The 22,076-nt window shown below is 44.1% G+C and overlaps 1 protein-coding gene across 1 annotated transcript in view; it reads left to right on the forward strand.

Moving 5' to 3' along the window:
• LOC141171872 (uncharacterized) overlaps positions 1-22,076 on the forward strand; it is a 400,751-nt gene that overhangs the window by 43,739 nt on the left and 334,936 nt on the right. The window contains exon 8 of the mRNA XM_073655503.1: positions 2,531-2,541. Coding sequence (XP_073511604.1) covers positions 2,531-2,541 — 11 coding nt within the window. The remainder of the gene's footprint in view (positions 1-2,530; positions 2,542-22,076) is intronic.

The raw sequence follows: 22,076 nt of genomic DNA on the forward strand, positions 1-22,076 counted from the left end.
GGACTAACAGGTCACCTCCCACTTTGACGTCAACCCTTTCTACTGGAGCTACCCCGTTATCAACGGTCAAATTGTCATTTTTAGGCGGTACCAACCCACAACCAGTAACAAATTTTGGTTTTCTATATTCCATGCTCTTTTGAAAATCCGCCCCCTTTTGGGACTCCGCCCCCTTTGGACACCCACACATGTAGGGGGATTTTTAGAAAAATAATCAGCAATAGTCTTAGGACCCAGTTCACAACATCTCTTATCACCTCCCCGGGCACTCTGGGACAATACTGGCGCCCCCAGAGAGTTGACAGAATGGTTCGCTGCCGCCATTCTATACGGTGCCCACAGCTCCTGCCATTCCTGCACCATGTCCTGTAGACGTTTCTCAAATACCTGCTGTGGTTTTAACCTGAACTTTAATCGCTCAATAGCTTCAGTTTCATTTGCTACTTCGTTCACAGCCATCGCGGTATACTATTCACACTAGACACTTCACACCGCTCTCCCCCGAAAATTTTCGGGGCCCCGCCGAGCCACACCAAACCAGGTTTGAGTGCGAGGACAATTTTCGTAACCCCGCCGAGTTACAGACAGATGCTTTAATCTTCGTGACCCCGCCGAGCCACAGCAAAACCAGGTTTGAGTGCGAGGACAATTTTTGTAACCCCGCCGAGTTACAGCAAGATGCTTTAATCTTCGTGACCCTGCCGAGCCACAGCAAGATTCTTGTATCCACACTCGTCGTCCTGTGCCGTTACCCCTAGCAACCAGGCTGCGGTTGCCCCTAGCAACCGGGCTGTAGTTGCCCCTAGCAACCGGGCTGCAGTTGCCCGCATTCTCCACCACATGTAAGGCAGCGCTAGTCATCATGCTGGGGGACACTCGCTTCACCGGGTCAATTATAGCACACATGCAACACCTTTCCAGTATTTCACAATCCTTTCCAGTGACAAATATGTCCACTTGGCTCCAGATACAGCCTTCAGCAAGGTAACAATATAAATGTCCACATCAAGCAGTGTTTTACCTTTGCAGGGTTTTAGCTGCTTCAGATTTGTTCTGCCACAGCTGTGGCTTTACGGCTTCCCAGATGGGGGTCTTCAACCCTCGCACCTTCCAAGGCTACTGGTATGTTTACACACATAACATCCAGCCTCTGCCTTCCAGGACTCTTGTCTTCCAAGCCTCTTGCCCTCCAAGGCTACTGGCATCTCCTACACATAAGGATCCAGCCTCTGCCTTTCAGACTTCACCAGGCTTCACTAGGCCTCACTAGGCCTCACACTCTAACGGTGTCCCACACAGGGAACAGACCTCATGCCTTTCACACCCTGTCTCAAAACTACCAGGGTTTATTTATCCTCCAGTGCACACACAGGACCTGTGCTGATGTCACAGTCATGTAATCAGACCTTCTGTGTGCACAGGACCTGTGCTGATGTCACAGTCATGTGATCAGTCACCTGAGGGGGAGGTACATGGTCAGCCAGAACACACCCCGGACCATTACAGTAATGCCACAAGCCGCTGCATTACACCGCCCAGATCAGAAATATGTCATCAATAAAACGTGTGCCTGTATGTCCCCCACCTGCTCATCTCTCATGGGGTTTTTCGAAATAAACATCCCTTGCATCTAGATTGGAGTGCCGAAGTTTCTTTTATTGCTTCCAGACTTATGAACTTGTCATTTATTTGTAGCCCAGAGCTAATAACACTGGGAAATCCTGACAGCCGGCACCGACTGACCGGACAAAGCCTTCACAGCAGAGCTCATACGAGTCTCATCCCTATTGTTATTCCGTCCATGTGTCGTCATCATGTCCGCATTTATCAGCAATGTACAAAAGGTAATACGGTAAATAATGTAGATGTAGGGTCAGTATGTATATATTCTGTACTGTATGTGTACATTTCTAGAGATAAGTGATATAGTGACACCGCTCCGCTCCATACACCTCGTACACACACGGCTCCGCTCCGTACATCTCATACACGCGCGGCTCCGTTCCGTACGCCTCGTACACACGGCTCTGCTCCGTACGCCTCGTACACACTGCTCCGCTCCGTATGCCTCGTATACATGGCTCCGCTCCATATGCCTCGTACACACGCGGCTCCGCTCCGTACCCCTCGTACACAGGCGGCTCCGCTCCGTACGCCTCGTACACACGTGGCTCCACTCCGTACGCCTCATACACACGCTGCTCTGCTCCGTACGCCTCGTACACGTGCGGCTCCGCTCCGTACACCTCGTACACGCGCGGCTCTGCTACATCCACACTGTAAACCCCTCCTGACCCCACACATAAACTTCAGCTCATCCAGCACCATGACAATCAGCACAGCAGAGTCCTGCATCCACTGAGGCCCCTGATCATGTGACTCCTGACTCCTCCCCTCCTGTGACCTCATCACAGGTCCTATGCGCACACAACAGCCATATATGTGGTGGTGGCTCTGCAGGTGGAGGTATGTGGAGATCCCCCATTATTCTCTACTAGCTATTGAACCTGTTCTACGCCCGGATGGCGAGCATTTTTATTGGTATATGGCCTCCTATCCTGGTATGTATGGTCCCCTCACCCCCCTATCCTGGTATATGTGGCCCCCTCTTCCCTATTACGCTGGACACATACTAAAAAATAAACACTTATACTCCCCTTTCTTCCCTGTGCTCCAGAGGTGCAGTGTCCCGTTCTGCCGGAGGCCGGGGGAGGAGTGTGGTGCCGGAGTACGCGTGTGCCCATACCGCGCTGTCCGGCGCCATTTTGCTGAAGACTCAATGTAAATGTGCCTTCAGTAAAATGGCGTCGGATAGCGCTATGCACATGCGCCAATTCCGACGCCTCACTCCTGCTTGTATGATTATATTAGAGAAGTGGATTATTTCTTCCTCTTTCTTCTATGTCGCCTCCATACTCCGCAGCGCTGTACACACATTATTATCATCGTCCCCATCGGGCCTCTCTCTCCTTAGTCTTTCTTCACACATGGTTACATTTACCATTTGCCATAAATCCTCCTTCTTCACCTGTGTAATGATGTTTTTAATTCATTTTTAGGAATGTTTAACCCCTTGGCATCTGGTGATTTAAAGTTTTTGTGATTTGGAACTAAATTCACTTTAAAATGTACTGAAAAAAAGGAAAAAGCACTTCATTAAATGTCCAGTGTGAATGAGCGGCGATGTGATCCTCCCGGTTGGTGCGATTCCAAAATTAAGAAGAATTTATTATTATTTCGTGGTTAAAATAAAATTCTGAATTTGGGGAAGAAGGAGATGGATTTAAATGTTTATCGTTATAAAAAAATATAATATATATTTTAAAATTTTCAATTATTCCCCCTTTGGCCCCTGCTCACCCCCCCCCCCCACCTCCATAGTGTTATAACCATCCATGGCGGCCTAGATACAGGGGCTAGCTGGCACATTATATCCTGGGGTTACAAGCCCTAGCACGTGAGAAGCGGCCCATCCATAAAGGTCACCATCCACATTGGACTATAGTTGGCTGATCCCATCGATTCACCTAACAGTCTAATGTGTATGGGCGCTTTCCTATTCTTATGAATAAGATGATGTTGTAGAGAAAAGGATCTGAAACTTTGGACTTCTGAAGGCTGATTCTTTTGTTCACAGGGAAATCCATTTTCCTTTGGCTGCCTTATAAACATAACTGAGTTATTAGGCTTTAAAGCAGCCACTATTAACCCCTTGACGAAATACAATGTACTAGGTATGTCAAATGCTAGCTCCCTGACTTTAATGCAGGCTCGTAAGACAAGCCCGTGTCTTTGCCGGCAGATGATGGCTGTGATAATCAGCCATCATCTGACTCGCTGTTAAATGATGCTGTTAATCTGTAACAGCGGCATTTACAACGAGTCAGCAGGGGGCGCGCTGTTCTAACTGCTCATCAGCGCTCCCCCAATGAGTAGGACACCGATGGGTCGTCGTGACAGCTAGGGGTCTGCTGAAAACCCTGTGCCTATCATAACGGTACTCTTGTGAAAGCCAACCCATGGCTGGCATTAATAAGATACTATGATTGTTGCTATACATATCAATACTGCGGCATTGCTGTATATAGCACAAGCGATCACATGATTGCAGGTTCAAGTCCCCTAAGGGGACTAAAAAGTCTTAAATATATAATATTTTTTTTGTATGTTCAAATCACTATTAAAAATTAGGAAATACCAAATATGTGTATTTTTTTATCGCTACATTTGTAAAATTCTTTGTAAGCGGGGGATTCTTCCACTGTGGGGTCCATGCATGGCGCTACACTTTGCCTAAGTTGGGCATGGTATTCCTCAACCACACTTTGTATTTGTAACATCATGCCTTACTTTGTGATTACTTACTATCTGTCCTTTTGTGGTTTTATGTTTCACAATCTTTGTGGTCTGTAGACAAATATGGTCATTTGTGATCGTTCTAATATATAATTGATATGGGTTGACATTATTCTGTTTACTACCATCACCTGTGGACTTATGACAGTATATCAATTGTACAATATATAGTGTACAATTGTGGGTGCTATGCATTGACCTCTTTTTGTATCCACCTTTCTGGTTCCAGAAAAAAAGCTGTGAAAATTATATATTATCACTTGATTAAAGTATCTTAAATTGCACACCTTCTCTCCTCTTTTTTCCTTTTGTTATCCATGGTTGGAGTTTCATGTGCCTGGTGACCATATGTCCCTCAGACACATTTTATGGATTGTATGGAAATCTTATATCTAATATTTGTAAAAATCAGATCAAATGAATCTGATCTGTAAATGATGTAACGAGAAAAAAAATCAAACTCCAGAATTGCATTTTTTTTGGCCACTGCAACAACTCGAAATTTTTTTTAATAAGAGGCGATTAAGACATTGTATCTACCCAAAATTATACCAATAAAAAATTGGCTAGGGGTGCAAAAAAATAAGCCGCTCACAGCTCCATATCCTGAAAATTGAAAACGCTATGACTCTTGAAAAATGGCGTCACAAGCTAAAGCATTTTTACAAATTTCTGAATTTTTTTTCACCACTTAAATAAAACAAAAACTATGCATAATCGTGCTGTCTGATAAATTAACGCTCTAAATAAGGCTATGTGCCCACGATGCAGAAATGCACCGGATTTTTCCTGAGCGTTTCTGCATCTCCCTGGCAGAAAAAACGCATGCGGATTTTACATTTATTTTTTCAGCCAGGGACAAGCATTTTGCACATGCGATTTCGCATGCGGGTTGTCAAACACTTTTCCAAGCTATTTTAGCATCACTTGGAAAAGTGCTTGACAACTTGGTCACACTATATAAATCCATGCAACCGGCATGGATTTATATAGTATGACCAAGTTAAGTTAAAAAAAAGAGTAAAAATGGTAAAAAATAAAAAAAAACATTATACTCACCGTCCGATGGCCCCCGGTCTCCTTCTCCTGTGTCTTCAGCGGCGTAAAAGGACCTTCCATGACGTCATTTAGTCATGTGATAGGTCATGCGACCGTCGATGTCAGCGGACGCGTGACCTGTCACATAACTAAATGACGTCATGGAAGGTCCTTTTACACCATCGCGAGCCACTGGGGAAACTGGACGCACCATACCGGAGACCGGGGGCCATCAGAAGGTGAGTATCATTTTTTTTTTTTTTTTACAGGTACTATGGTACCCATGTCTGGATGAGAGTCTCCTCTTCTCCAGACCCAGGTACCATCCGCACAGTGAATCACTTAATATCCGCATGTGCACATGTAGTTGTAGCGCCCCGAGGGTTCGGCCGCTACAGGGGTATTGCACCTCAGTCCAGAGGTGTGATATTCCACTCCCAGGTAAGGATGGAGTATGGACCAGGCCTCAGTTAGCTGCATACAGCACACACACCCCATTTCCGAGGGACAGCTCAACGGTGCTCCCACTAGCCAGAAGTGCAGGCACGACCGACTATGTCCCTGCCTGGAGTGGGGAGGGGGGTGGAACACCCAGTGCTGTAGGGGCAGATAGGGGTTGGTTCCTGAGCGTAGATAGGAGCTCATTGGTTGCTAGTCACCGGGGCTCATGGTCAGAGGGAGGTATAAAAGGTGGGCACCATCTTAGAACAGTTCAGTCTGTGAGGAGAGGAGAGCTGACAGGGAGCAGCAGCTCAGGCTGAGTGCTGCTCCAGAGGCAGGCCTAGAGAAGAGGCCGGAGCCTGAGAGGAGAAGGAGAAGTGGGCCTGGAGAAGAGGCCAAGGGAAGGAGGAGAAGACAGAACAGGAAAGAAGGAGAAGAGAGAGAGAGAGAAACAGAAGGGCTCAGGAACAAGAAGGTGGAAGGGACCCTAAGAACCCACGAGAATCCAGGGTGAAAGGTCAGGCAGATTAAGGGTACCGGATCCCAAGTTGGTGGAGGAGAAACTACCCTCAGCCAAAGACCGGTCGTCGTGATCATTTATTGGTGCGACACCTCATCAAACCTGCTAGGAAGGCTCCATATAGGACAGCGGAGGACGGGGCCCACGTTTACCCGCACAAGTCCGCGGCAGCTGGACAAAAGTGGGTCACTGGTGAGGCAGGCCAGAGAAAGGATTAAAGGGGGTCCTGTGCCATGCTCCTGAACTGCCTGGGAGTTGACCGAGCCCCTCACCTGGTGGACGCAGCACGGCTCGGGCAGTCATTCCCTGCAGAAGTGACTTGGATATTAACCGTGAGTAAAGACCCTGGACTGCAGTACGTTGTCTGTGTGCTTTTTCGCTCCTCCGGCACTACCGGTACTGGGACTCTCACCACCATCACTCCCACCATCCACTACACTGCCCTGGGGCCGCACTCTTCCCGTGGGGAGTCACATCAGCCCAGCTGCATACATCATCAGCCCCAGCGGTCTGCCCTGCAGCGGTGGTTCCTAACAACCGCAATCCACGGGTGGCGTAGTCGGACATAATCAATAGCACATAACGGACTACCACTGGCCTGACCACCCTGAGCCGCGGGACCGGGTTGCCACTACTACTCCCATCGTTCCCTATTGCCCGGATCCGAGTGCCCCACGGCCCAGGGGGCGAGTCATAGTCATGCAGATATTATGCGGTCCAATGCAATTCAATGGCGGCGAAAACGCTGCGATTACGCAAAATTAATAGTAGTGCTGCGGATTTTTCCGCAATGATAATCCGCAGTGGAAATTTCCGCAGCATGTGCACAGCACATGCGGATTATCATTGGGGAACATGGCAGACCTTCTACCAAGCGTTATTTTTAAGTGTTTCAGCGGCGGAATTGCCGCTGCGGAAACGCTTAAAAAACGCATAGTGAGCACGCAGCCTAAAAAAAAACAATTGCAGAATTTTGCTCTTTTTGCTATTTCCCCACACTTTTTTCACCACATTTTTTTCCCCACTATCGAGTATCACATGATACATGATGATGGCGTTATTCAAAAGTACAACTCATCCCACAAAAAACAAGTACTCACATGCTTATGTGGATGGAAAAATAAAATAGTTCTGGCTCTTGGAATAAGGGGAGGAAAAAACAGGTAAAAACGGAAAGTCGTCTGGCCCTTTAAAGAGTTAAAGAAGGCGCAGGGGTTGTGTGTTCATGTTGGGATTGTATTTGTAATGTAGTCACGAACCCATGATTGAACAGACTACAGATATGGTAAAAAAAAAAAAAAAAAAACCTACTGAATAAATATGATAGCCAAGTGTACTAAATAGATCCTGTACCAGGACCAAGCATACTACCTAGATTTGGTATCAGGACTAAGCGTACTACTTTGATACAGTACCAGAACCAAGCTTACTACAGTACCAGAACCAAGCTTACTCCACAGCTACAGGAACAGAACCAAGTCTATTAGAAGCAGACTGAAACAGAACCTAGGTTACTGCTGATATACCTATACAAAAGAAAGGTTACTGTATATATATGGTATCAATGAAAACTTACTGCATAGAAATAATAACATATCCATACTCGCTATGTACACTGTGTACAGAATTATTAGGCAAGTTGTATTTTAGAGGATTATTTTTATTATTGATCAACAACTATGTTCTCAATCAACCCGAAAGACTCATAAATATCCAAGCTTAATATTTTTGGAAGTTGGAGTGGTTTTTTTTTTAGATTTGGCTATCTTAGGAGGATATCTGTTTGTGCAGGTAACTATTACTGTGCAGAATTATTAGGCAACTTAATAAAAACCAAATATAATCCCATCTCACTTGTTTATTTTCACCAGGTAAACCAATATCAGTGCACAAAATTTAGAAATAAACAATTCTGACATGCAAAAACAAAAACCAAAAAAATTACTGATCAATATAGTCACCATCTTTATGATGACACTCAACAGCCTTCCATCCATATATTCTGTCAGTTGCTTGATCTGTTTTCGATCAACATTGCGTGCAGCAGCCACCACAGCCTCCCAGACACAGTTCCGAGAGGTGTACTGTTTTCCCTCCCTGTAGATCTCACATTTTATGATGGACCACAGGTTCTCTATGGGGGTCAGACCAGGTGAACAAGGGGGCCATGTCATTATTTTTTCTTCTTTTAGACCTTTACTGGCCAGCCACGCTGTGGAGTAGTTGGATGCATGTGATGGAGCATTGTCCTGCATGAAAATCATGTTTTTCTTGAACAATACCGACTTCTTCCTGTACCGCTGCTTGAAGAAGTTGTCTTCCAGAAACTGGCAGTAGGTCTGGGAGTTGAGCTTCACTCCATCCTCAACCCGAAAAGGTCCCACAAGTTCATCTTTGATGATACCCGCCCATACCAGTACCCCACCTCCACCTTGCTGGGGTCTGAGTCGGAGTGGAGCCCTCTGACCTTTACTGATCCAGCCTCTGGCCCATCCATCTGGCCCATCAAGAGTCACTCTCATTTCATCAGTCCATAAAACCTTTGAAAAATCAGTCTTAAGATATTTCTTGCCCATTCTTGACATTTTATCTTACGCTTCTTGTTCATAGGTGGTGGTTTTTCATCCTTCCTTACCTTGGCCATGTCCCTGAGTATCGCACACCTTGTGCTTTTTGATACTCCAGTAACGTTGCAGCTCTGAAATATGGCAAAACTGGTGGCGAATGGCATCTTGGCAGCTTCACGCTTGATTTTCCTCAATTCATGGGCAGTTATTTTGTGCCTTTTTTGGCCGACACGCTTATTGCGACCCTGTTGGCTATTTGCCATGAAACGCTTGATTGTTCGGTGATCAACAATTATATAATAAAAAATGTGTGGCTTGGAAACTGCTGTCCTAATTGTGCTGCATTCAAGCAGCTTTGTGATAACAATAGTGAACATTACATGAGGGTCATAGTAAAGTCCCCACACACCAATTGTTTTTTTTTAATTCACCTAAAAAAATCTGATAGGTAATGTGTACATAAGTCTCTGAATCATAACGGTGGTAGTTTGGGAAGCCTGGGGACCCTGACATGATGGAGAGGAGATGAGTTTAATGACAAGCATATGAAAACATTATGTCTACATAACCTGCATTTTCTTACATCATAAGACACAATACATATATTCACATCATTGGTTTTTCCCTTTAAAAAAAATTGTTCCATATAAACAGAACGTAATTGAGAAAGTGGTATCCTTTTTTTGTAGTAGACATAGATATATCTATCAGACATATATGCAGACCTTATCCATACATACACCCACATATACACAATGCTTACAGTATATGTAACCACACAGAGGGTCAGCACTTGCGAGGGAGTCAACAGACAGATGCCCCCTTGCCCAGGCCAACTATGTGGTAATAGTAATACACCCCCCTCCCCAATTGCCATAGACAATAATAATGCTCAACTTTGTTCCCCTCCACAGTTATTGTGCTCAACAATACTAAGGGCTCATCTAGATGTCTGTGCAATGTATAGACTGGCTGGGGGTCTCCTGACCGGAGCATGACAGCTTCATAGAAGTATATGCAGCTCCGTGATGAAGTCCTGATGATAAGAAACAGGGAAGGGTCGATGTAATTTTCCCACCTGGTGGAGTTGAGCCGGTCAGGAACAACTGTGATGAGAGAAGTAGCAAAATGGTATTCATCGTATAGACTGCTTCTCCACTGTTGAAGTCAACAGAGGGAGGCAAAAAATTAGGAAAAAAGGCTTTATGAAGAAGATATCAGATCGAATTTGAAACACATTGCGATCTTTTAATATGTTTGTTGTTTTTCGCCACCTTCTCATCCTTGTGTTCAGCATGACAGCGCCCACCATAAAGCTTCTTTTCTCATTTTTTACCTCGCAATTATAGAAATATGAGGCTGTCATCATGCTCAAGTCAGGAGAATCGAGGCCAGTCCATGCATTGTAGTCTGTACTTGGACAGGTGAATGAGCCGTAACAAGGTTGTTTTTATCCTCTTTGCTGTAATCTATAGGACACAGTTCAGACCGAACTTTCGTCAGTCCTCATAGAGCAGAGCTGCTTAGCACATGATATCAGTAGAGCTCACAGCATTAGAAATATTTATTTTTTTCTCCCACCACACATTCAAAAAACATCACGGAAAAACGGGGCCATATTTACCAAAAGCAAGATGCTGTTACACTGACTCACTTCTCACGGACAAGCCATGAGTTAGGATAGTCAAGGAATTCAAGGTCAAGAGCCAGGAGGGTACGTCATAAAAAGAGGGAAGAAACAAAGGCCTAGTCAGGTCACAGTCCAGAGTCAGAATTCCAAAGTCAGCGTGTGTCAAAGCAAAAGGGGTAATACAAATGGGTAGTCAATAGGGTAAGCCAGGGTCCGGCAATAGAAGATCAGAATGTCTGAATTCAGAGCACAAAGCACAGAGGGAACAAACCACATTGAGCTTTAAGCTACGACCGGCAGCTATCTGGGACTGACAGCTCAGCTAAGTAGCAGGTTAATCACTAGGAACAGGGAACACCTGAAGGAAACTCAGCACCTCCCAGTCTCAGATTGCATGGCTGAGCTGTCACTCAAAATACACGTCCCTGCACTAGATTGGACGACTGAGCTGTCAGTCACTACGACCAAGACACATTGAGCGGAGGAATCGTGACAAACACAATATCAAATACACTGCAGGACACAACAGTCCCCATGATAAAGGCGGAGGCAGCACAGGTGCAGAATGGATGAAACAACCACTCACACACCGACGGTTCATGGAAGGGCGGCTGCCTAGTATTATAAATGCACATGGATAAGGCCGGTTTAAGGAGCCAGTCACACAGATAAGTGAGGTACATAGTGTCTGGCCTATGACCTAATAGAGACGCTCACCACACACTAAACACTTGTACGCGCTCCATCCTGCAGGGTACAGCGGAGTCCTGCATCCACTGAGGGCCCTGATCATGTGACCCCTGACTTCTCCCCTCATGTGACCTCATCACAGGTCCTGTGGGCACAGAGCAGCCATATATGTGGTGGCAGCTCTGCAGGAGGAGGTATTTATTTATGTGGAGATTCCCCATTATTCTCTATATCACAACCATATTCCATGGCGCTGTACACACATTATTATCACCGTCCCCACTGGGGCTCACACTCTCTATAGACTTTATTCACACATTGCAATTGCATTTTGCAGCTGCAAAAACAATTAGATTTCTACATTTGTGTGACCTCCCAACTTTCAAAGAATATAAAGAGGGATAGATTGTACATCATGACAGCATCTTAGGCCACGTTCATAACCATTCTTCTAACCCCTAACCACACTCATGTACCATTTAATTCTACCATGAACACATAAAGTAAATGGACGACCCCTTTAAGGCTGTGTTTACTGCTAAATCCATCCGTAGTTATGTTCCTTTGTAGAAATAGAGCAATGGAAAACAGACTGGGGACGGATTCATCACTAGATGCCCAGGAGCGGAGCCCGACTGTCCCCACTGACTACAATGAGCTCCGTCAACTTTCTCTCAAGGTTCCCATCATATTTCACACCTAAGTTGTTCTTGTTCTTATAAGTCCAGACTCAGGCCGTCGCTTCGGTGTTCCTCTCTATCCTTTGCATTTCTTGTCGGTCTCCTCAGTGCTCCTCTTTACTCTCAGGCCGTCCCCTCAGCGCTCCTCATTACTCTCAGGCCATCTCCTCAGCGCTCCTCTTTACTCTCAGCCCGTCTTCTCAGTGCTTCTCTCTATACTCAGGATATCTCCTCAGCGCTCTTCTATGCTCCCAGGTCATCTCCTCTGGACCCCTCTCTGCCCTCAGTCTGTCTCATCATCGCTTTTCTATGCTCTCAGGCAGTCTCCTCAGCGCTCCTCTTTACTCTCAGGCCATCTCCTCAGCGCTCCTCTTTACTCTCAGGGCATCTCCTTAGCGCTCCTCTCTGCCCTCAGGCCATCTCCCCAGCGCTCCTATTTACTCTCAGGCCATCTCCTCAGCGCTCCTCTTTACTATCTGGTCATCTCCTCAGCGCTCCTCATTACTCTCAGCCCGTCTCCTCAGCGTTCCTCTTTACTCTCAGCCCGTCTTCTCAGTGCTTCTCTCTATACTCAGGACATCTCCTCAGCGCTCTTCTATGCTCCCAGGTCATCTCCTTGGGACCCCTCTCTGCCCTCAATCTGTCTCATCATCGCTTTTCTATGCTCTCAGGCAGTCTCCTCAGCGCTCCTCTTTACTCTCAGGCCATCTCCTCAGCGCTCCTCTCTGCCCTCAGGCCATCTCCTTAGCGCTCCTCTTTACTCTCAGGCCATCTCCTTAGCGCTCCTCTTTACTCTCAGGCCATCTCCTCAGCCCTCCTCTTTACTCTCAGGGCATCTCCTTAGCGCTCCTCTCTGCCCTCAGGCCATCTCCCCAGTGCTCCTCTTTACTCTCAGGCCATCTCCTTAGCGCTCCTCTTTACTCTCAGGCCATCTCCTCAGCCCTCCTCTTTACTCTCAGGGCATCTCCTTAGCGCTCCTCTCTGCCCTCAGGCCATCTCCCCAGTGCTCCTCTTTACTCTCAGGCCATCTCTTCAGTGCTCCTCTTTACTCTCAGGCCATCTCCTCAGCGCTCCTCTCTGCCCTCAGGCCATCTCCTCAGCGCTCCTCTTTACTATCTGATCATCTCCTCAGCGCTCCTCATTACTCTCAGCCCGTCTCCTCAGCGCTCCTCTTTACTCTCAGCCCGTCTTCTCAGTGCTTCTCTCTATACTCAGGACATCTCCTCAGCGCTCTTCTATGCTCCCAGGTCATCTCCTTGGGACCCCTCTCTGCCCTCAGTCTGTCTCATCATCGCTTTTCTATGCTCTCAGGCAGTCTCCTCAGCGCTCCTCTTTACTCTCAGGCCATCTCCTTAGCGCTCCTCTTTACTCTCAAGCCATCTCCTCAGCATTCCTCTTTACTCTCAGGCCATCTCCCCAGCGCTCCTCTCTGCCCTCAGGCCATCTCCCCAGCGCTCCTCTTTACCCTCAGGCCATCTCCTCAGCGCTCCTCTTTACTCTCAGGCCATCTCCTCAGCTCTCCTCTTTACTCTCAGGGCATGTCCTCAGCATTCCTCTTTACTCTCAGGCCATCTCCCCAGCGCTCCTCTTTACCGTCAGGCCATCTCCTCAGTGCTCCTCTTTACTATCAGGTCATCTCCTCAGCGCTCCTCATTACTCTCAGCCCGTCTCCTCAGCGCTCCTCTTTACTCTCAGCCCGTCTCATCAGTACTTCTCTCTACACTAAGGACAACTCCTCAGCGCTCATCTTTGTTCTCAGGCCATCTCCTCAGTGCTCTTCTATGCTCCCAGGCCATCTCCTCGGGACCCCTCTCTGCCCTCAGTCTGTCTCCTCATCACTTTTCTATTCTCTGAGGCAGTCTCCTCAGTGCTTCTCTCTACACATAAGCTGTCTCCTTAGTGTCCCTCTCTGCTCTCAGGCTGCCTCATTTTCATTCATCTCTAACCTCAGGCTGTCTCTTTAGCACTCATCTCTTCCTTCAGGCTGTCTCCTGAGTGCTCCTCTTTACGCTCAGTCTGTCTCCTCAACGCTCCTTTCTACCCTCAGGTCATTTCTTCAGCGCTCCTCTCTGCTTTCAGGACCTCTGCTCAGCGCTCTGCTCTCAGGCTGTGTCCACAGCGCTCCTCTCTGTATTCGGACCATCTCCTTTCTTGTCTGCTCTCTGGATGCCTCCTTGGTGCACATGTCTAACCCCAGGCCATCCCCTCAACACTCTTTTTCACTTTCAGGCTGTCTCCTCAGCGCTCCCGTCTTCACTCAGGCTGTCTCCTCATCATTGTTGGTATATGCAACAATTGTGGACTTCTTTGTTTGTGTGAAGGAGGACTTTATGCTGATCTGACAGTAGATGGCGATGTTGGGTAAATTTTCCCTGTTTACTGTATTATAAAAGAAAAAAGTCTCTTTTTTTTTTTCAGTTTTGTTTTTACTTCCTGGTGCAGTACTGTGTGACTGTGCGTTTTTTCCTTTACCTCATGTTCTGAGAAGTAAAAGCTTGTTATCCCATGTAATCTGCTCTGTGAAGTTTCTACTGCAACTGTTGGTATCCAGAAACTATGCAACAGGTTATGGGCCCAGGCACCGAGGACCCCAGGCACCCAGGACACCGTAACTCTCAGCAAGAACCTGGTGAATGCAGAAGAATTCTTCAGTACAATTCTCTCCAAACAAGTAAGACAAGTTAAAGATGACAAGTAGCACAGAGCTAAAACTCACAGTAGCTAAGCTGAATAATGAGAATTATCAGTTATGGAAGTTCAAAGTAGAAATGTTATTGTCTAAAGATGATTTATGGGAAGTAATCACTACAGATAGACCTGATGAGGATAATCAGATATGGGATAAGAAAAATAGACAAGCAAGAGCTACCATCAGCCTATTAGTGGATGATGCTCAATTAATCCACATAAGGAATGAGGATACAGCAAAGGGAATGTGGGAAGCACTAAGAAAGATGCATGAAAGACCCAGCTTAAATCACAAGTTATTTCTGCTAAGAAAGCTTTACAGTATGAGACTAAGTGCAGACAATGACATGCAAAAGCATATATTCTCTATTATGGAAGTGATATCACAGCTGAGATCAATTGGTGAAGATATTAAGGAAAGCCATGTAGCAGCAATATTATTGTGCAGCTTACCGGATTCATATACTGCTTTGATAAATGCACTAGAGACAAGAGCTGAAACAGATATTACATTAGAGTTTGTGAAGACCAGACTCATAGATGAATATCAAAGAAGGAAAGAACAAAAATAATTCTTCTACTGAAAAAGATAATGGAAATGCTCTTAAAGCTACAGAATCAAAAAGACCCTATAATAAAGAGACAAGAGAAAGTTTCAGATGTAATAAAAAAGGATATTTAAAGAAAGACTGTACTATATGGAAAGCAGAACAACAGAAATTACATCATAAAGAGAATACACACAAAGTGAAAAACACAATTTCTGATTCATGTGAAAATAATTGGAATGGCACATTTAAAGTGACTGATAAGAAATAGGGTTGAGCGAGTATGTTCTGTCCGAGTATGCTCGGGCCGAGCCCCGAGTATTTACAGCTGCTCGGTGATGTGTTTGAATCGCTCTCGTGTGCATGATTTGCAACTGTTTGACAGCTTTATTACATGTGAGGAATGTGTAAGAAATAGACATTCCTCACATGTAATAAAACTGTCAAACAGTTGCAAATCATGCACACGGGAGCAATTCAAACACATCACCGAGCAGCTGTAAATACTTGGAGCTCGGCCTGAGCATACTCGGCGAAAGGGTTAATAGAACATACTCGCTCCACACTAATAAGAAAGCATCGTTGGGTTGGTTTATTGATTCAGGAGCAACAAGTCACATGACAAGTAATAAAAATTTCTTTACTGAACCTAATTTAAATAAGAAGGAAGCCATTTATCTTGCAGATGGAAGCAAAATAACTGCAGAAGGTGTTGGATAAGGAATGCTAAACTGTTCTAACAAGTTCGGGCATGATTCAAAAATACTTGTACAGGATGTGTTATATGCTCCAGCATTAGAAGGAGGATTGTTATCTGTAAAATGTCTAACAGCTAAAGAACTTACTGTAGAATTCAAAGATTATGAATGTACATCCTAGCTGGAAACAAGGTAATAACCAGTGTCAAGGCAGATGAACAATTATATAATCTAGACACATTAAAGGAACAGATGAAGTTGTGTACACAAGATCATAAGAATTGTATTCACACATGTGGCATAGATGTCTAGGACACAGACATTCAGAAAGTATAATGGAGCTACAAAGGAAAGAATTGACAAAGGATCTATTGATATCTGACTGCTCAATTACCGTAAGATGTGAATGTTGTATAAAATCAAAAGCCACAAGGATATCTATTTCCTTAAGAAAGTGAAACAAAAAGCACAAGACCATTTGATTTGGTGCATACTGACGTATGTGGACCCATGAAAGTGACTATATCAGGAGGCAATAGATATATGGTGACTTTTATAGATGACTACTCAAGATACACAGTCACATACTTGATCAAGAACAAAAGCGAAGTTTTCAATAAACTAGCAGACTACGTGACAAAGTCGAATAACAAATTTCAGAGGAAGCCAATTGTCATTAGAAGTGATAATGGAAATGAATTCTCAGGACACCAAATAGAAAACTACTTAAGAAAAAATGGTATAGAGCATCAAAAGACTGTTCTTTACACACCTGAACAAAATGGAGTAGCAGAAAGGAATCTACATATCTACAGAACCGACTTTTTTCTAGAAAACTGAAAAAAAAACCATATGAACTGAGACAAGGTATGAAACCAAGTGTAAATCATTTAAGAGTTTCTGGTTGTAAAGTTTTTGTACTCATTCCAACAGAAAAACGTTCCAAACTTCAAAATAGGTCCATGGAAGGAATATTTGTTGGTATATGAATATGGTATATTTGTTCAGTATATGAATATAGTGAAAATTGCAAAGGATATAGAATCCTAGATCCCAAAACAGACGGAGTTATGGTGAGTAACAGTGTGACATTCATTAAGGATCTAAATGAAGACACTATGATTTCACTGGAAACAAAAAATGAGAAAAACAGCAATGATATAGCTGAAGGAATATCTGATAAAAAAGAAGTTGAAATTAATAAAAAACAGAATACTGAAAGTGAAGAGAAACAACTACAAACAGACACAGAACCAAGACGTTCAATAAGAGAAAACAAAGGAAAACCACCAATACGCCTTCTGTACAAGGCAAGTAACATAGTAACATCGTTTTTAAGGTTGAAGGAAGACTAAGTCCATCTAGTTCAACCCATAGCCTAACATGTTGATCCAGAGGAAGGCAAAAAAAACCATGTGGCAAACACTAAGCTCCACATTGGGGAAAAAAAATTCCTTCCTGACTCCATACGACAATCAGACTAGTTCCCTGGATCAACGCCCTATCAAGGAATCTAGTATTTATAACCTGTAATATTATACTTTTCAAGAAAGGCATCCATGCCCTTCTTACATTTTAATAGTGAATCCTTCATTACAACATCAGGCGGCAGAGAGCTCCATAGTCTCACTGCTCTTACAGTAAAGAATCCCCGTCTGTGATTATGATTAAACCTTCTTTCCTCCAGACGTAGAAGATACCCCCTTGTCCCCGTCTCAGGCCTCAGAGTAAAAAGATCAGTAGAAAGGTCTTTGTACTGTCCCCTCATATACTTGTACATAGTAATAAGATCACCCCTAAGCCTTCTTTTTTCCACAGTAAATAACCCCAAGTGTAATAACCTGTCTTGGTATTGCAGACCCCCCAGTCCTCTAAAAACCTTGGTCGCTCTTCTCTGCACCCGCTCTAGTTCAGCTATGTCTTTCTTATACACCGGAGACCAAAACTGTACACAGTATTCTAAGTGTGGTCCCACTAGTGACTTGTATAGAGGTAAAATTATCTGAGCATCTATGCCTCTTTTAATGCATCCCATTATTTTATTTGCCTTTGCAGCAGCTGCCTGACACTGGCCAGTAAACGTGAGCTTGTCGTCCACCAATACACCCAGGTCTTTTTCAGTTACAGTTTTGCCCAGTGTTTTACAATTAAGCATATAATTATACATTTTATTTCCTCTGCCCAAGTGCATTACCTTACATTTATCCCCATTAAAGCTCATTTGCCATTTATCAGCCCAAGTTTCTAGTTTACATAGATCCTCCTGTAATATAAAATTGTCCTCCTCTGTATTGATGACCCTGCAGAGTTTAGTGTCATCTGCAAATATTGAAATATTACTCTGTATGCCCCCTACAAGGTCATTAATAAATATGTTAAAAAGAAGGGGGCCCAATACTGACCCCTGTGGTACCCCACTGTTAACTGAGACCCAGTCTGAGTGTTTTCCATTAATAACCACCCTTTGTTTCCTATCACTGAGCCAATTCTTAACCCACATACATATATTTTCCCCTATCCCCATTATTCTCATTTTATGTATCAACCTTTTGTGTGGAACCGTATCAAAAGCTTTTGAAAAGTCCATATACACAACATCCACTGCATTTCCTTGGTCCAGTCCGGAACTTATATCTTCATAAAAGCTGATCAGATTAGTTTGACAGGAACGGTCCCTCGTAAACCCATGTTGATATTGGGTCATGAGGTTATTCTTCGTCAGATACTCTAGTATAGCATCTCTTAGGAAACCCTCCAGGATTTACCCACAGTAGAGGTTAAGCTTACTGGCCTATAAATTCCAAGTTCAGTTTTTGTCCCCTTTTTGAATATTGGCACCACATTTGCTATACGCCAGTCCTGTGGTACAGACCCTGTTATTATGGAATCTTTAAAGATTAAAAATAATGGTCTATCTATGACGTTACTTAATTCCTGCAGTACTCGCGGGTGTATCCCATCCGGGCCCAGGGCTTTGTCAACTTTAGTGATTTTTAGACTCCGCTGTACTTCCTGCTGGGTTAAGCAAGTGACATTTAATGGAGAATTTTTGTTATCACTGATCATGTTTTCTGGCATGCGATTTTCTTGTGTAAATACGGTTGAAAAAAAATAATTTAGCATATTGGCTTTTTCCTCATCCTCATCCACCATTTCACCCAGACTATTTTTAAGGGGCCAACACTATCATTTTTTAATTTTTTACTATTTATGTAGTTAAAGAATATTTTGGGATTATTTTTACTTTCTCTGGCAATGAGTCTCTCTGTCTCAATCTTTGCTGCCTTGATTTGGTTTTTACAGAATTTATTTAATTTTCTATATTTATTTAATGCCTCATCACTACCTACTTGCTTTAGTTCTCTAAATGCTTTCTTTTTGTCACTTATTGCGCCCCTTACAGCTCTATTTAGCCATAGTGGTTTCCTCCTATTTCTAGCATGTTTATTCCCAAACGCTATATATTGTGCACAGGTCCTATTCAGGATGCTAATAAATATCTCCCATTTGCTTTATGTAGTTTTATGTCTCAGGATATCGTCCCAGTTTATTGCACTAAGATCATCTCTCAACCGTTGGAAATTTGCCTTCCTGAAATTTAGTGTCCTTGTAACCCCTCTACTACACATCTTATTAAAGGTTACATGAAAACGTATTATTTTGTGATCACTATTACCCAAGTGACCCCCAACTCGTATATTTGATCTGCGGTCTGGCCTGTTGGTTAATATTGGGTCTAGCAGTGCCCCCCTTCTTGTTGGGTCCTGAACCAGTTGTGAAAGGTAATTGTCTCTCATAGTTGTCAAAAACCTATTACCTTTGCTTGAACTACAGGTTTCTGTCCCCCAATGTATTTCAGGGTAGTTGAAGTCTCCCATAATAATGACTTCTCTTTGAGTCGCTGCTTCATCTATTTGCTTTACGAGGATATTCTCCGCTACTTTCTTTATTTTTGGAGACTTATAACAAACCCCTATCAGTAATTTATTATTTTTTCCCCCTCCCCTTATCTCCACCCACAGGGACTCTACACAGACTATAGCCCTGTAAATTAACTGCCCAGTCATGGCTCTCGTCCAGGCACGTCTCAGATATCCCTACCATGTCGTAATTATTTTCCAACAAAATTAATTCTAATTCCTCCATTTTGTTGGTGAGGCTTCTGGCATTAGTTTACATGCATTTTATGTATCTCTCTGTACCTCTATTCCTTCTTGCTTTATTGACTGTTCTAACTCCACCCCCAATTTCTTTATTTGTGCCCAGGTCACTATCTGCACTATCTTCCCCACCTATAAAATGAATACCCTCCCCCCCAATCCCTAGTTTAAACATACCTCCAACCTTCTAGCCATTTTCTCCCCCAGCATAGCTGCACCCTCCCCATTCAGGTGCAGCCGATCCCTAGCGTAGAGTCTGTAGCCAACTGAGAAGTCGGCCCAGTTCTCCAGGAACCCAAATCCCTCCTTCCTACACCAGTTATTGAGCCACTCATTTATCTCCCTAATCTCCCATTGCCTCTCTGGCGTGGCACGTGGTACAGGTATTATTTCAGAGAATACCACCTTGGAGGTCCTTGCTTTCAGCTTGCAGCCTAATTCCCTGAAATCATCTTTAAGGACCTTCCACCTACCTCTAACTTTGTCATTTGTGCCAATATGCACGATGACCACTGGGTCCTCACCAGCCCCTCCCAGTAATCTGTCAACCAGATCAGTGATGTGCTGGACTCGAGCGCCAGGTAGGCAGCACACTGTTCGACGATCCCTGTCTTTGTGACAGATTGCCCTATCTGTTCCCCTAATAATTGAGTCCCCCACTACCAGCACCTGCCTGGCCTGCCCTGCTCTCCTATTTCCCCCCTTACTGGAGCTGACACTCCTCCGGCTTTCAGGGGACATGCATTGCTGCATCAGTGCTACCCCTGTACCGTCACTCCCCTCATCTGCCAACTTTGCAAACTTATTGGGGTGTGCCAGATCAGGACTAGCCTCCCTAGCACTCTTCCCTCTACCCCCCCTTCTAACTGTCACCCAACTAGTGGCCTCACTGTCCTGCAGCTCCCTACTACCATCCTCTCCCACATCTACCCCAGTGAGCAGCTGCTCAGTGAGCAGCAGACTCCTTTCCATATTGTCAATGGATCTCAGTGTTGCCAGCTGCTCATTTAGATTCATTACCTGGGCTTCCAAACGCACAACGTGCACACATCTCGCTCAGCAGTAAGCAACCCCGACCGGTTGTTCAAGGAATGCATACATGTGGCAAGATGTACACTGGATAGCATTGTCAGTAATGGACAAGTAAAATTTATGAGCCTACCTCTTGGGAAGACATATCTCAACTTCCTGAAGAAGAAGCCAATAAATGAATAGAGGCAACAGAAATAGAAATAAAATCCATGCATGACTGAAAAACATGGACACTAACAGAATTACCAGAAGGAAGAAAAGCCATAGGATATAAATGGGTTTTTAAAGTAAAGTACCAAACAGATGGCACAGCTGAAAGATACCGAGCAAAACTCATAGCTAAAGGTTATTCTCAAAAATATGCAGAAGACTATGATGAAACATTTGCTCCAGTTGTCAAACAAACATACTACAATAAGAACTTTGTTTGCAGTTGCAGCAATGAAACAAATGGAACTGAAACATCTGGATGTAAAGACAGCATTTTTGAAAGGAAGTTTAACAGAAGTTATTTACATGGAACAACCTCCAGGATTCAAAGATGAAAGTAACCCAAACATGGTTTGCAAATTACAGAAAAGTACAGTTATCTGAAAAAGTTTAGGCACCTCTATTAATCTTAAGCTTAATATTTTTTAAAAATTGATGTTTTTGCAACAGCTATTTCAGTTTGATATATGTAATAACTGTTGGACACAGTAATGTTTCTGCCTTGAAATGAGGTTTATTGTACTAACAGAAAATGTGCGATCTGCATTCAAACAAAATCTCAAGCAAAGTCTCCAATGGAAACTAATTATCTTAAAGAGATGAGTAGTGAGAAAAATGTTACCAAATAATGAAGAGTACAGAATGGCGATAGGAAAATTACTGTATCTAGTGACTGTTTCAAGGCCAGACATTGCAGCAGCAGTAGGAATTCTGAGTAGAAGAGTGTCCAAGCCAAATAAAGCGGATTGGAATGCTGTGAAGAGAGTAATACGTTATTTGAAAGGAGCCAGCAATGTTAAACTGAAACTGCCTACAAG

The sequence above is a fragment of the Phyllobates terribilis genome, unplaced genomic scaffold, assembly GCF_046119375.1.
Source record: "Phyllobates terribilis strain yellow unplaced genomic scaffold, ASM4611937v1 Scaffold_12__6_contigs__length_324123572, whole genome shotgun sequence".
Lineage (NCBI taxonomy): Eukaryota > Metazoa > Chordata > Amphibia > Anura > Dendrobatidae > Phyllobates > Phyllobates terribilis.